The 16,383-nt window shown below is 38.9% G+C and overlaps 1 protein-coding gene across 5 annotated transcripts in view; it reads right to left on the bottom strand.

The window, feature by feature from the left end:
- Positions 1 to 16,383, bottom strand: part of ttc28 (tetratricopeptide repeat domain 28) — a 468,402-nt gene that overhangs the window by 159,509 nt on the left and 292,510 nt on the right. For all 5 annotated transcript variants that reach the window (XM_069182111.1, XM_069182113.1, XM_069182112.1 and 2 more), the window contains 2 exons: positions 10,334 to 10,481; positions 646 to 918 (listed from right to left, as the gene is read on the bottom strand). In XM_069182111.1, the coding sequence (XP_069038212.1) occupies positions 646 to 918; positions 10,334 to 10,481 (421 nt within the window). The remainder of the gene's footprint in view (positions 1 to 645; positions 919 to 10,333; positions 10,482 to 16,383) is intronic.

The raw sequence follows: 16,383 nt of genomic DNA, 5'->3' as shown, positions 1-16,383 counted from the left end.
GCTGGGGATACTGGACAACTCAAACCCTCTGCTGTCTCCTCACATACATCTAATATTGATTTTGTGTTGAGTTGAAAGTGATTTTTAAAATGGTCATCTATCAAATCCAAATAACCATCAAGAGGGTCTGTATAATGCAACAAAAGCATATCTATATTTTAACTCATCTTTTTCTTTAGCTGGATAAAACAATTGAAAAAAGAGATAGGGATGTTATGAAGAGCACTTAAAGATAAACACATCAGTTGTAAACAAATCTGTTATAAATCAGAAACACTTACACTCTTAATGACTTGTTCATGATCTGAAAACCAAATGTAGGAGTGCATCTGCTTACTAAATTCACAGTGAAGAGATTAAAGTGGAAGCACAAAGACGGCCAGATGACTGAAAATCCCTAAATTTATGCTCACAGTCAGTGAAACACCTGTCTAAACAACTAAATAAAGTTATGTTATAATTGTAACCAATGGGCACTGTCACACTAGGTAAACAGTGTGAACTATTTTTCAGCTCTGACCACTAATGGCTAAAAAGAAGAGAAGACAAATGGAAGCTGACAAGTATTACAGTGCACTTTTTTTGTCCTTTACTGCCACATGTGTGCTGCCGCCACACCCATTTCGAACTGTTCTGGGCTCTCACCTAAAGTCTTTGCTACTTCTAGGTCCTGCTGCATGTAGCCAGTGCTCTTCTCTGTGTTGCCCAGGGACCAGTATGCACTGCTGAGGGCAGAGAAGACGGACCCCCTGAGCTTCAGGCTGCACGTGCCGATCTTCAGGGCGGCCTCCAGCACAACCACAGATGCGCCGTGGTGGCCGGCTGTCAGCAGCTCCTGGCCAATCACAGACACCACCACAAACGGACTCTTGTCCAGCTTCATCTTCTGCAGCTGCTGATAGGTGGGCTCCAGCGATTCTACAGCAGAGGCACAGGAGGGAGGAGTAGAGAAAGATCAAGGACAAGCACTGAGTTCAAGTTCAATAAGTGAAGCAATCCTCAGGTTTCTCAGGTGGCAAAGAACAGTTCAAACACAGTAAGGTGGACAGTTCACACAACACATTTCCCTGAAGAGCAAAAAAATACAATTACAATTGTACTGACATGCAAAATATAAAAATCCCCAAACCAGAGTGATTAATGGCAAACATGAGTATGTATCTTCTCAGTACATCTGTAGCTTGATGGCATTAATATCTTTTTCATGTTTCGGAAAGACAAAGTAAAAAATTATTATTTTGCTGGTCTACAAAAGAGGCTGCTATAGAAAGTTAGTCATCAAGAGATTGCATGATCCTTTGGTTGACACTCTGGATACTGTAGCAGCTGACTGACTAGCATCAGGAAGATAAGTACTGTATTCTAAAATGGAAAACCTGCAATGAAATACACAGCATGTAATGTGTATTATATCTGCACAATGATGAAGATACAGCATATTTCAAGAGATGGGTATCTAACTAAATTGCAGTACCTTTATTGAGAGATACAGTACTACCTATTGACTTTTACCACGATATAACCTTTCAAATCATTACTAATTGTAGCAATACATTGTAAAACATTCTTTCTTGTGTATGTGTACGCATTCAGATAGGTACGACCATGTCTAAGTTATATCTAGGGTTCCACTTTCTGCATTTCTTTGAAAAAGCTATGAATCAACCCTATGAATACAGTACTCATACACCCAGGGGGGCGATAAAAAGGCATGGTGAACAGCAAAAAGCAAGAGGATGAGAAGAGCTGGAGACATACTTGCGCACCAGGTCAGGTGGAGAGAATCCAGAAAACCTTCCTCTAATTTATAGGGGTGAGGGTGCCTTTTTTGAAGTTAAAAGTAACTCAGAACTCACATAAAATGCAGTTCAGCAAAAAAGCAGGTTTATGAATATATGTACAGTTAACATTAGCATATTTACAGTTGCTATAAATTAGGTAAAATCTCCTGGAAAACCTATTACTAAAATTCTTTGTGCCGTAGTGGTCTTTCAAATCTGTCATCAGTGGCAGAACTGGTTCTCAGAAACAGCCCTGACTGAAGCGTTTTTCTACATCACAGAGGCTGCCACAGAGCCTTGTACCTTAGAGCTTGCTTTCATGTTGTACCTGTCAGAAGTAGACTGGGTGAATCACGATAGTGATACATCTTCCCTGCAGAAGAGAGTATCTGCCATACACCAGTGAGGATGGCAACGGTTGGATCCATATCTGCCTTAAAAATGACCCATCAACACTGAGGGCTCTTCCATCACGACAGCAGTGACTGTTGTTTAGTGTTGGTGGGGTTTGGGGTCTAAAAGGAGGATTTAGGTCAGCATCTTATTTTTTAAGTAGTAGTAACAACAGCAACATGCCTGACATGACTGTGCTTCTACAGTATCATCCCTTCCTCTTCCACCAGTAAAGCAAGTCTAAATGGAACAGCCCTTCAGCGTGACGCATTCCACCCCATTAAGTTTGATGCAGCTGAACCCAGCACACACTCCCCTGTGAAAAACATACTGCATGCTTGTTTGAGCCCTGGTTCTTATGTAGAGCAAAGAGGTCCTATAGATGACACAAACTGGACATTTGTGCATTTAAATTTAAAGTGTGGACTTTCATGTCCTTTGAACGCGCCGAGCGACCACAGATAGCATGCTGGCTGGCTACTCCTCGGTTCCAGTAAGAGTTAGGAAGAAGGGGACCCTAGCAGAACCACAGTGAGATTGAAGACATTTGTGCTGAAATGTGGGTGTTTATCCCCCACATCCCCATGAATAACTCGAAAGCGCATTTGACATGACACCCCATAAATCAACTCCGGACGCATCACAAGGAAAAAATCAAGTGATCTTCACAGCGCTCAACCTCATAAACACATACTTAAGGATACCAAATGAGACAGCCAGTACAATGCTGGGAAAGCTATAAAAAAAAACTGGAAAGCGCAGGGTGCCTCGCTCTCAAACAGAAGCTGGCAGGGGCTTGTTTAATGAACAGTCTGTGCTCTACTTGCCGTCTTCACGCTGTCTTGTCTCAGTGAGAAAAGCTTTGACACATAACATGTCACCTCCTGGGACTTCAAGAAAGCCTGGGAGAATAATATTTACAAAGAACAAATCTCACCTCCATTTTCTTTCACTTCTATCAAACACATTTTTTTTTTCATTTCACAAATGCTAACCCTTGTAATTTCTTTGTCTTTTTTTCCCATCAGGTGTAGTGAATGCCCGACCATACCAGTATTACGCTGACATTCTGTACCTACGTACTGTACAGACTAAGGAAATACATTGCTGACCCTACACTCAGGGTGTAGTAAAGAATAAATATATATATGGTATGCATTTTTAACAAGCAGAGATATCAGTGCATTTAAATGTGAAGGCCACACCATCTAAATGATTTTAAAACAATTGAAGGTTTATGGGTTTTTCATTGTCAAATCAAGCTGATGATGGCCAGAAGTTGCTATCATGAATTGCTCCTGTTGAATGTACCTCAGGAACACTGGAGAGCTATGAATCACTTTAGGCAATTTTAAGACGGTGCCTCTTCACAGTAAATATGTTTCAGCAGCTGTTATGGTAATTAGAATAATTCTGCAAAGATGCTGATGCAGAAAAAAATCAAGTGTGAACGAAAGCATAGACATGCAGCACACTCCCAGCAGATCGAGGGGGGTCTTCAGTATGTCTTTTACAAATTCCCATCTATTTTCTGGAATTCCTGTCTATTTCAATATTCTTCAGATCCAAACATACCTGCAACATTTTCCATCAAAACATTTTCTTCCAATTGCAAAGTGACTACAATCCTCCAACGTCAGTCTTCCATTATAAGATGTGAAGAGATGGAAGAAGTCTCCTTGGTTGCTGTCCTCTGTCAATCTAAGGTGTCTCTATCCCTAGGCTACAAAACTCATTTTGCGCTTAACCGTCTGCAAACTGATGCTGCCAAAGTCATTTTAAACCACAAGAAGTCAGAACATCTTTCAACAATAGATGTACAGTAAGGGGAACATTTCAAGAGGCCACCCCAAAGTGGAATTTTAGCTGAACAACCCTGTTCTTACAAACAATGCCATGACATTTCTGACCTGAGCACCTCAGTTTCACCTGATTACAACACTGTGCCTCTGGTTAGCAAACTGGGGCCTTGCTTTTGGTGCACCTACACTGCTCATAGCAACATCTCAACCTCCCGTTCCAGTTCACACCTGGCCCAGCCTTGATCAGCTTCTCGGATCAGTGCCACAGGTTAGTATCACTATTTTAAAAACAAAAACATATAGCATGAGGTGCATTCATAACAATACCATAACATAACCCTTTCCTTCAGACTGCCTGCTTTTTCTAGCTATTATTCAGGTTTTTTTTCTGGATTCCCAGGTTTTTCTATATTTTACCTGGATATTTTTTTTCTTTAGTGTGTATTTAGTGTGTTTTAGCTGTCTTGCATTCAGCATTCAATAGTACTTATACTTACATATTGCAAGTAATAAATCTTCCATATTGTAAGACATACTGCATAACGCAGAACTTTGTATACATTGTAAGAGGACCTGGAAAAGGGCTTCTGCTAGGAGAACATAAGAAGTGAAGAATGAGGCAAACTTCTCATTTCCAAAACTTCCACCTGTAACAATTTTACCAAGAAAGAGACTGGATCTGTATCAACTCAAGAGTTTAAATGGCACTGTAGGCTTGAGAAAGCTACATGTATGTGACTGGCTAAGGAGGTTATTATAGAGCACTACTGCTCCCAAGAACTCTGTCAGAAAACACAACGTTTACATTATTTAGATTAAAAGTTTAAATTAGATGAAAATTAAATTAAAAGAGAATTTATAAATAAAAATATCCTCGTAAGAAAAGCCCTTCTGTTCACACAAAATCTAATAGATGGTTAGACATTGTGGGACACTGGATGCTGGGCCCATCATTTCCTGACCTCCGTTTTTTGCCTTTTTTTAACGCTTACACAGTGTGGAAAGTTCGGAAGGCCGCAACAAAAGAAAGGCAAACAGGGGAAAATTAAATTATGGGTGAGGTAATCCTGGATTAATACACAGCCCAGCGTATCTACAAAGCTGATACAATTCCTGGCAGGGAAATGACTCCTGCTAATTTGGTAATAAATAGCTGCTGGAACTGTTAGCCAGACATCTTATACATATTTGTCATAATGACAGCCTCTCTTATCTGGAATAGAGAACTTTAAGGACTTTTATCAAGTTCATCGCAAAGGGGAATACAAACAATTCCAAACGGATTTTCTTTCCTTCTCGTCTGCTGAATTCAGTCAGTGTGAAAGGATTCGGGCGTCGAAACATCTCCTTGATGCGGGATACCTGTTGTCAAGCGACTGAGGAGCTGCGCTCAGCCTGTGATTTCACCCCGGGTGGCTAAGCCAACGCAACTGACTAGGCAGCCTTATCAGCGAGCGCAGCTGTGTTAACTGAAAGAACCCCCCAAAAAAGAGTCTCAATTCAAATCACTGCTCCGAGGGAGCCCAGAAACAGAGGGTGTGAAAACTCAGATCCTCCCCACATGAAATCCAAACTATAGAGACAGCTTCCTTGAAGGCCTCATGTAGATGATCTCAGTATTAATAATTAATATGAATTAATCCAATGGAGGCACATGTGGAATGAGGCTACAGCCATCTTAAAGGGATTCCTAATAATGTGTCACTTTGAACATTTCCCGCTGCTAGAAATCAGTTTACAATGGGAAAGCCAGTGTTCACTGCAAGAAGACATTCCCAGAGTTGAATTTCCTTCACCTGCAGTCTAAGAGTCTTTTGTTCTGGGAAGATCAATGTCTGGTGCTCTGTAATATAGAATTTTCAAATCATTAATTAATGGTTAGGGACCATATATTTAAATCATACGAGCTGAAGTAAATACAAATAAATGCTTAGCAATCAGATGCAGAGATTAAAATACTATACTATTTCATGAAACATTTGTGCTTATGTGCATGTTGTTTGAAGTTAACCTCTTTAATAATTTAACAGCGCAGGCAAATGCAGAGCACATGCTGTTTTGACAGACTAAAAATCAACTTTATTATGTAAATAATCCATAAATGATATAGTGTACAGCATATAATGCACATCTGACCCAGATAATTTCAAGATGGTTTTCCCATTATCAGTGTTTGGTAGCAAAAACTGCAACTGAATTGAAAATTATATAGCCTAATGACACACGGCCAATCTCATTTTGCAATTAACAGGTTATTAATGGGATTCTCCTAGTTTAAAAGATTCTATTGGTTTGAAGTGTGCTTTATGGGGACATATGTTTTATGTCATATATTATGTCAAATATCATAAGCCCATTCCATGTGCCACCACTGATAAAATTAGACAGGTTAACTAACAGGATAAAAACGCCAATAAAATGTCACACCGTGCCTTTTTTATTCACCATTTATACAAGGAATCACCTAAAGTTTTCCTTCTGTACTCCCAGAAGGAAATTGGCATTTGGCTTTCAAGGACATGTGCAATAATTCCTGCTGACAGTTCCGAATTTACTGCCATCTCTAGGCCAGAGCTACACTGGCTAGCTCTATTCACCTGGAAGACACACACCCCATGAGTAGCATTCGGAGATCATGCACCCTGTATCATGTTTACATTTATTCTAAAACGTGCTAATGTTCTTTGACATATTTAATATTTTTCTTGATCGCTTACACTTGTTATTTTCTTATGTAGTAAATACATTTTTGTATTATCTATTTTGCATTTAAAGTGAAAAGCATTTGGGAATCTGAAAGAAATTTTGGCTAAATAAGCTGCTACTCCAGAGGAAACACATTTTTATACCTTTTGTCCCCCAGAAAAAGCAAACCAAACCAAAAAAAAAGCAAACCAAACCAAGTGCCATTGATCTCTGCATCTCTGTAATGTGGTGAGGAGTTGTACATCTTTTTTCCCCAGTTAGTTTAAACTTTTAGTTTCTCTAAGATGTAAATCTGTGCAGGTCCAGGTTTCATGTCCGGAAAGTTGCGTTCAGTTTGACATTATTTGAACAAGCTAGAGAAATACTTTTGTCCAGACCTCGACATAATTAAAGTACACATAGTCTGTGTTTCTTTCAGCAACTCTGAGTGACACCCTTGCAATAAAAAATGTAAGCTAAGATCTTGAAGTTGTATGTACTGTAGTAGTACCCTTTAATATTTGACTTAAAAAACTTGTGAAGATGTAAATAATGAAAAGGGCATTTAATGCAAACAGCTGTAGTAGCACATCATGGTGAATGAAGTTATGTTATTCTGACACTGTTTAAATCAAGCATCAGTAATGATTTTGCAAAGAACACATTATTCAGCCAAACTGTAACATCACAATATGTGACAAACATGAAGACAAGATATCCAATTGTGAAAAATACTATTTTTTATTGTGCTGTGTTGCTAGAATACAAAATACTTAGATAAATAATACATTTAGGAATCATCATGCCAAAAAAAATAACCTAATGGTGTCCAGGCCTCTGAGGACTCAAGAGAGTCCTCGTCTTTTTAGCATTCATCTTTTAACTGGTCAATCAACTGCCAAACTACAGTTTCAAATGGAGGGCATAAAAACATTGAGCATGCTAAACAGGGAAAATTATATGCAACTGCTTCAGGAATTCAGCAATTTGAAAAAGCCCCATAAGGAAACCAAAGCTGTAAAAGTTTATTTGAAACAACTGACATTCCTTCATAAAAACACTCAATGATATTCTGTGAACAATAGCAGAATGCTGTCATTGCTGGACTAAGATACTGCCAACACGATGGTCATTATTAGGTCATTCCTGTTAGTGGTTAATTTACTGAAAGTCTCCTAATGACCATAAAAAAAGGCAATAGCTTCTGAACTAAAACTGAGTGGGGATACTGTTTGTGATGCAGTCCTTTTAACCAGTTTAAGCTTGCTGAAGGTGATCACAGCAGTAATAAAACAGGGTGGAGATTCTGAAATAAATGCCTTATTCAATACAGAAACTAAAAATCTTGCCCAATTACAGCAGTATTTTTCCAAATGTGAAACCTACACTAGCTATAAATAATATATGCGTTAATACTAAAATAACCCTTTTAATTGAAACGCTACTGTATTCTCAGTGCTGACTAAAAGATCCATTACAGAGAGTGTGACAGGAACCTAGCACATCTACGTGATGTTCTGTCAAGCACAAGTGACACACAGAAGCCATTTCACTTAGAGAAAAAGGTGAAAGTCATCTAATTAAATATCACAGTCTTTTACTCCATTGCTCAGTTAACCCTTTTTCTTTTTAGTCTTTGAAGTGAAAAGGAAAACACTAGATTAATCTAAAATAAAGCAGGTTAGTTTACTAGCCGAACAGCATAGTATATAGTGGGGTTTTCAAAAAATAAGCTTTGAATAAGACTACAGTGACAACTAGTTTTGCACTGCACCTTCCTGTATTATGCAAATGATAGAATATTCTACTAATCCCTAAAACAAAAATCACAAGTAATAGACTCTATACCCTGATACCCTGGAACTATCAATAGTTAGACAACTCAGTCATGAAGACAGTGCACTGTCATAGAATCCAGCTCATCATGGTACTAGTGAATGCAATCCGGAATACTCCAGTAAACAGCAGTTTACTAAAGCACAATCATCCCGGTGGTTGTTGTTTATGTTGGGACCAACAAAAATGGAATAAGCATTGCACTTTTCCCATAAAACAAATTGCAACAATGTTTGGGAGAAAGCACTGGAGAAAAAGAAGTATGCATGGAAAACCTTCTGTGGTATGATGCAAATGTGGATCTTCCTTCAACCCTCCATCAGCTGTTTTGTTACCTGTATACTGTAAGAACAGGTTTTAAATCGGAAAAAAACCTGTTTGAATAGCAAGCACAGGTCAAAAATATATTTTTGGGGAGACTCTTTAGAATATTGCAATGTAGGCTATGTATGTACTACTGTATATTTACTATACTTACTGTATGTACCTGTACATACTCTTTTTTTACTGCTACAACAGCAAAAAGGATGTAATTTAGAGTTGCAGAGATTATAATGCTTGTGCCATTTATCATCACATGTATTACACTATTAATATTCCCAGGTCTTTGCTAAGGGAAAGGTTGACAATATGCCTGAGGCTGAGGAAAGAAAGTCCTATTTTAAATCGCTTTAGAATAGAAAGGACAGATGTGTTACAGGTACTTGAAACATTTAAGATAAAATCTACAGAGCCTGATGGTATTCTGCCAAATGGATTAGTGGCAATAAAGGATGTTATTAATAGACCATTAACACATCTCTTTCAACACTCACTCAAGACAGGGGTACGGATTATGGAAGGCAAGGTTACGGAAACAAACAAGGATCACTGGTACAGCAAGAAGATTCTCTGGGTATTCAACATGAATTTAAAATAGAATGTTATTGCTTAGTTTGCTTTTTAGAGTTCATTGAACAAGCGAGAGTAGCAAAGGATACAAATAATGACACAGTAAATTTCGGTCTTCTCGTGGCTTATGATAAAGTCCAGAGTAAAAGACTACCCATCCTTATTTAAAAGGGGTCAGATGAACCAGTGTTTTACTACTGAGTACTGATTCTTCACTTAAAAGTCTTTGTAAGTCAATTGCAGGTCTTTCATTTTGGCATAGTACTCTGCATAGTTTCCACACATTTTGGTAAAGCTGCTGCTTTTATTATATGCAGAACCTGAATACATTTTATCGTTACAGTTGTACAGCCCTCAAGGTGGTGTCAGTTGAAATCTGTTGTTATGTCTTTGTGTTGCAATAACGATCAAGTGGAATTATTGATCTGAACAGATTGTGTCGCAAATAAAGCAGCACACTGTGTGAATTGCAAGCTGGGCCATTCACTGGGAGTCTCCTTGTTGAAACAAGGGATGCAGCGAGCTCTGTATCTTGCCGTGGAACAACAAGGGAGTACTACTTTGGCTCCGACGAGCTGCTAGTTGAGGAGAGAAAATTGTCAAGGACAGATTTGGCTTGTAATTAGTAGAATGACCTCAACTCGCAAACAGCTCCTGAGACACAGCCCATTTTACTAGGTTCATTAACATAGGGAGTACCAACTAATTAGACTCATTTGGCAACAGATATGAGGATAATAACAGATCATCCATCCTGTTTGCAATACTGGTCGATTTACAGTAGAGAGGGAATTACGAACCGGGAGTTGGGTTCGGCCGAGGGAGGGGGAAGAGAGGAAACCTGAGTTATTTAAGATTAGAATAATCTTGTAGGACAGCTGAAGCTCAAAGTGTGACCCAGAAAAGCAGATATCTTTCTTCTAGAGCCAGGGCAGCTCTTCATACCTCGTAAAGGAGACTTCATGGCGGCCTCCACCATGCCAACCAGCAGCTGCAGACTCTTGGGATCCTGAGCCAGGCCTGAGGCGAACGCTGCCAGAGCGTCTGCATGCCGCCCAAGATACTGGAGGGCAACGCCCTGTCGGAAGTATGCCTGTGAACAAAAGAGGAGAACTGTCAGACTCCCTGCTGGTGCAGGAGGATGAGAGGCACTATCTACCAGGATTCAGATTCCCAGTCAGGTTGGGTGGACTGTGATTGTCTGTGATTTCGACTGCAGTATAATGCTGACAGCGGCAAGCAACCATTTTACAGTAAGTAATTATACCCATGTATTTTACTGTAGCAATACACCAAAAGGTTCCACCCCCAAAAAAAAAATTTGTAGATGAAGGTTGTGTTTCTAACCGGAGATGCACAACTGTTCCGACTTTATGGAGGGAAGCAAACAGAGTCGATATAACAATGAAACAGCTGAATGTTCTGGGTTTGAGTATACTGTAAGTCAATCATTTCACAGAACCATTCTTGCTCTCGTATTAACGGAATGTTAATAATCTTGCTTTGTTCATTTTTAAACTGAAAGCAAAACTACAAACTGTCTATGTTCTGCCAACTTATACCTGATTTCAAACCGGGAGTACACACAGGTTCTGGTAAGTGTGTTCCTTATACATGATAACAGTGTCATTCACAGGAAACTGTTCTTATTTTCGGTTTTACAACATACAGTAGTTCAATATGAGGTTATGAAACTCCAGTACACCCTGCTTTGCCTGTTGCTAAACACACCTTGCTCAAATTTATATTTACATTTCCTCTTTTTAAAAAGCTTAGAAATCTAAATGTATTTACTGCAGGATTCATGGGAGACAACATGACAACCATGATATCGTTTTACTTCAATACAGGACTATCCCGTCTCAGTCAGTGATCATTTAGTGCTTAAAACGTCCACATACTGTACAACATTTTTGTATTATTCAAAGGTCTATAACTTAAGAATCAGAGTTGTTATAGTGAGAAACAAGCTACTCATCTTATTTTTTTTAAAAAGCTGGGTGAGATCCTCAGATTATTTAGCTGCTAATAACCAAACAACCATGCTCTGAATGGTCTTCTCTTGCTTGAGACCTTTCTAATTTTGCTGGGTGAAATAATTAATAAAACTGAGTTTTATGGGGAATATGGACATGAAGCTTCTGCTCGAAATTAAAATCCTGCATGTACTGCAGTTGTACTTAGACAAATAATTAGTTTTGCACATATATACTTTTTTTCCAGTTCAGGAAAAACCTCTCCTACATTCAAACGCAAAAGATTGACGAACCTTGGCCAATGCAAAAAATATAAGAAAACTAACATTAATTTAGCCAATATTCAAGGTACATTTCCTCCATAAGTCCAGAGCAGACTGCAAATGAAATGCGACTAATCTTCAATTAGCATCTAAAATAGGTTTTCATTAGATCTCCTAAGCAACTTCTCTAAAGCCACTTCTAAACAGGGCAGAAATGAGAGAAAATCAGATGTGACACAGAAAATTTATGAACACCAATAATTAATTTCCTTTCCATTAGGCCATCCTTGATTATGGAGACATCTTTTTTATTTAAATGAATTGGGATGGAGATTAAATTTCTTTCATTAACCTTTGGTCTAACTGCGTTATTATTGAGCTGCACAGGCCACCGTACCAGTTCAATATTAATTACATCTCAAGCGTGCAGGGTTCAGAGCCCTAACTGGAACAGAGTGAAGCAAAGTTGTTAAGCCCCAGGGAACAGAAGACATTTAAAACCACTTCACTTCTTGATTAGATTTACTGTATGACTGCTTCAAAAAAGTGGATTTTTTTAACACTCTGATGAGCAGCAGGAGGAGAAAGAAGGAATGCTTTCGTTTAGTTTGACATCTTTGGCCACTACTCAGGAACTGCTTAAAAAGAAGAGATATGCACTGCATATCATTACAAAGCAGGTGGTAAATATTCCTGGTATATAGAAACTACATCCCCGAACATTAGGGAATGTCAGATACTGTATGTGTTTACTAACTGTATTTGGACTAGTTATAACAATATCAACATGAAAGCAATATCTCCATCCTTATCCTAAGTAGGTGATTTTAAAATCATCTTCATCTAGGATTCCCTCTCTCCTAACATAAATTAACAGTGCATGACACCGACAATCTGATCTCATCCTCACAGTAAAAAAACATTTGCATTTGTGATGGTCAGATCAGAGGGGGTGAATACCACTCTTCTGAAGGACTACCAGCTCTTGCACAAATATTGTCGTGCAAATATTTTCACAGCTCTTGTTTAATATCTGCATAAAACATATATTTGCATTTTTATTAATCATGTATCCAATCTAATAAATCAAATAATTACAAAACAGCATTAACAAATATGCCTGTATGTAGAGCACTCTGTATTTGAACATATATGGTGCCCACAAGGGAATGCAATGGAAGCAAATTTCTTAGTGCTTTACAGGCTGAATTATTGATGTTTTGATACAGAAAAATAAAAAGACCAAGAGATATAATTCCAAAATCTTATAATTGGCAAGTATAAATCCAACTACAAAGAAACTGAATTCAAAACAAAAAGGATCTCTCTTAAATACCTCAATATTAAGTTTTGCCAACTGCTCTAACATTTTCTAGAATAATCTCACTGGCTTGTGCTGAATCCTGCATGTTGCCACAAACCGCTTCAGGACAAAAGAGTGCTACATTTACAGTAAATTACCTTATGTTCATTTTAAGGATGTGCAAATTTAGAATTCTCATTAGTGTGATATTATAAAATAACTGAAAGATTTGCAGAAAGACATCTGCAAATAGTGACATTGTCTAGAAATTACATAAGCAAGACTTCAAATGAGCAGAAGCCATTCCACTCATCAGCTTGCTTACTAGTGTCTGACGTTGCTTAATAGTAAGTGACCCAAGGACATCACACAGCTGCTCTGAGCCCAAGCTGCCATTAAAAACATCCTGATCATAAAATAAGTAAATGATAAAAATATAGCTATACTTATGATAATTAGCTTTTAAAGGCAAATTCTTTTCATCATTAATCAAGAGTGGAAAGTTTTTCCAAGTGGGTTTACTAGGATGCAAGTACGAGCATCAGATGGATTTATGTCAAAATCCTTCATTGCTTCGGTGACATATGAAGGAATCAATATACATACCCTTCACGAAAAAAAGAGACATCCGCATCTTTCATGATTATGGAACGCTTCACTGAAGCTATTCCGCCGATGCAGAAAAGCCATCAATAAACAGTACATGAACTGTTGTGTATCTGCTGCATATTATGGGGAAGCTCATCCTTAAAATATTTTTCTGCTGGAAATTAATAAATATTGAGTGATTGTCATTATGTTGTGCTGTCTGGTGTATTACAAGTAACAGTGTTTCAGTTTGGTTAATGGCTACCGACACAGAACTGGAGTATTGCACTGTGTATCATGTACAAGCATGAGAAACCACTAATGTACAATTAATAACTGGGCCCAAAGGAATAGTAAATCATTAATGCCACGGCTCCATCTGTGCCTTAGATTAAGATAAACACAATTCCACATCAGCTGTATACTGGCATCACATTGCAGGCTGCAGCCCCTCCCCCAGCAGCAGTTTGGCTGTGAGGTATTTTACCAGGATGCCTGGATGATTGACCACTTAGACAATGTGGCTGTTTGTCTTGCTCTCAATGTTTGGTGAATCATTCAACCAGGTGCTTCCAGACACTTTAAGATTCAGATTAAAATGTCATTAATTCAGTTCTGGTTGGTGTAATGGTATGGTAGTTAGCATTTCTGCCTCACAATTTTGGGTCTTTAATTCGATTCACGACAACGTGCGACTCTGTTGCCTTGTGTGCTTGTGTGGGTCCCCCCAAATGGACATCCTTTAGTTTGGGCCACTATGAAAAGGCCCTTTAGTCTGCATCATAATGAGTCTCCCATCACATCTTTAATCCTTCTGTTTCACATCACTGTCAGAGAAACAAAGTTCTGCAGGTTTTATAGTTAGCCCTTCAAGGCCAGTGTGCAAAGAGCATATCCTTTTTTTTCACCTGAACCTTATCCTACCTCTTTGCAGATTAACAGGGAAGAGACTGCAGTTCTGCTCCTGATGGAATGAGCAATTTGGTATAGCCAATCTACCTGCCTGCGTGTCTTTGGGAAGTGCAAAGGAAACTTGGAGAAAAGCCACATGAACATGGGTAGAGCATGAGACCTTCACACAGAAGGTTCCCCAGTCTGTAATTTCCACACAATCACAGGACCCCAGAGAGGTGAGACAGCAGTGATAACCACCATGCTTGCATTCCGCCCACCTAGAAAGCACAATACAAAAACCCAGTTATATCAGTCAGAGATTAACTGGTTAGGGTTCCTGGAAGTTGTAGTAAAAATGGTAAAATATAAGCTTTAAAACGGATCTATCATAATGATTCCCCTTTCACTCTAAATACCAAGAAAAGACAAATGTTGCAAATTTCAATAAAACAGGCAATTGTGTGCAACAGAAAATGTATAGCAATTGGATGCCACTTTTACAGGCATTCATCTTACTGTACAAAATTCTAGTCTAGATGGCAGGTAACACTGATTAATATCATTGTGCTGACTGAATCTCTATCAGCAATGTCATGTTAGTTTAGCCACTGCACTAGGGACAACTAATCTAGCATTCCCCCAGAAAGCTTTCTGTTTATACCCTTACCTGCAAAATGGCTTTGCAGATGTAAAATACAGCAGCCCTGCTTGACAGACAATAGCCAAACAGTTTTTGCACATTTCCTCTCAGTACAACCAAACAACAAAATACATTAAGTGTTAATTGCAGTTTGCCACTTCCTACAGCAGTGTGACTGAATGAGCACAATTTCTGCCTTGTAAACAAGCCACGCCTCACTATACTGTACTTCAGAAAGTAAAGGCAGACGACCGTCTAGCTGCTTTGCTAAAATCATTAAGAACAGACCTCCATTAATGGTGGATTAAACTGATGGATGGAAATTGATGGAATTGATTTATCAATTTGCCTTCAGGATCAATAAAGTCTTATCTATCCATCTAAATTGTAAGTGCTTGGTAAGATAAGGTCCATCTCTATGGTTGTACAGTAGGGTCGAGCCTAACACTGTGCAAGCTGACTGAAACAGGATTCACAATGCAGCCGCGCAGTTAGTGTTACCCCACTGAGGGCAGGCTCAGAGGAGTCGGCTGGGGCTCTCACGGATTTCAGCCACACAACCTCCGGTACGCTGCTCTGCTGCCTGGGGTGTGTAAAAAGGCTTGCGAATCGAAGGCGGTTAGGCTGGAGTCAGACTGCACTTCCTCATTCTCCCCATGAAGGGGAAAGGGTGCTGTAAAAAAAACCAACTGGCCATTCCAAATCAAGTGGATACAACAAAAAATAAATGGAAATTTGACTTTTTTAAAAAAAATGAATAAATTAATACTACTACTTCACTTTTTATTTAAAAAGCCAGCTACTGAGATGGGATTTGAAGTAGAATTTTTAAAGAAAGAAAACAAACGAGTACTATCACTGATTAATGGACTGCCCGAAAACGAGCCAAACTGAGGTCGGGAAAATCCCTTGTTTAAAACTATCTGGGTGAAAGAAATTCATATAGGGCTACAATGTATTGAAACAACTACTGGCACAATGCAGAGTTCAGCTTCAGCTCTGGGTGTTGCCAAATAGACTGTCATTATGACCTCTAATAGTTGGCTCTGTCAATCCTGGACTGCAGTGTTAGCGTAGGATCATGGAATCGTTAAGACAAAGACAGCAAATGGGTGATTTAATGAACTTCATCACTATGCAATAGGAAAAAGGATTTATTTGTGGAGGAGGGCACACACACATACGCACACCATGCACATACTGTATACTGCGTGCCTGCAGTTCACTTTGACTGATCAAATGTGATCAATATGTAACTCAAGTGGACGCGGCAGTAAAACAGCATAATGATCACACCGTCTAACTGTAGCTGGGGTCAGCATCACTGTCAC

This window comes from Lepisosteus oculatus, chromosome 22, assembly GCF_040954835.1.
Source record: "Lepisosteus oculatus isolate fLepOcu1 chromosome 22, fLepOcu1.hap2, whole genome shotgun sequence".
In the NCBI taxonomy this organism is placed as follows: Eukaryota; Metazoa; Chordata; class Actinopteri; order Semionotiformes; family Lepisosteidae; genus Lepisosteus; species Lepisosteus oculatus.
Note: the sequence above shows the minus strand (reverse complement) of the source record. Positions and strands in the feature narration are given on the sequence as shown.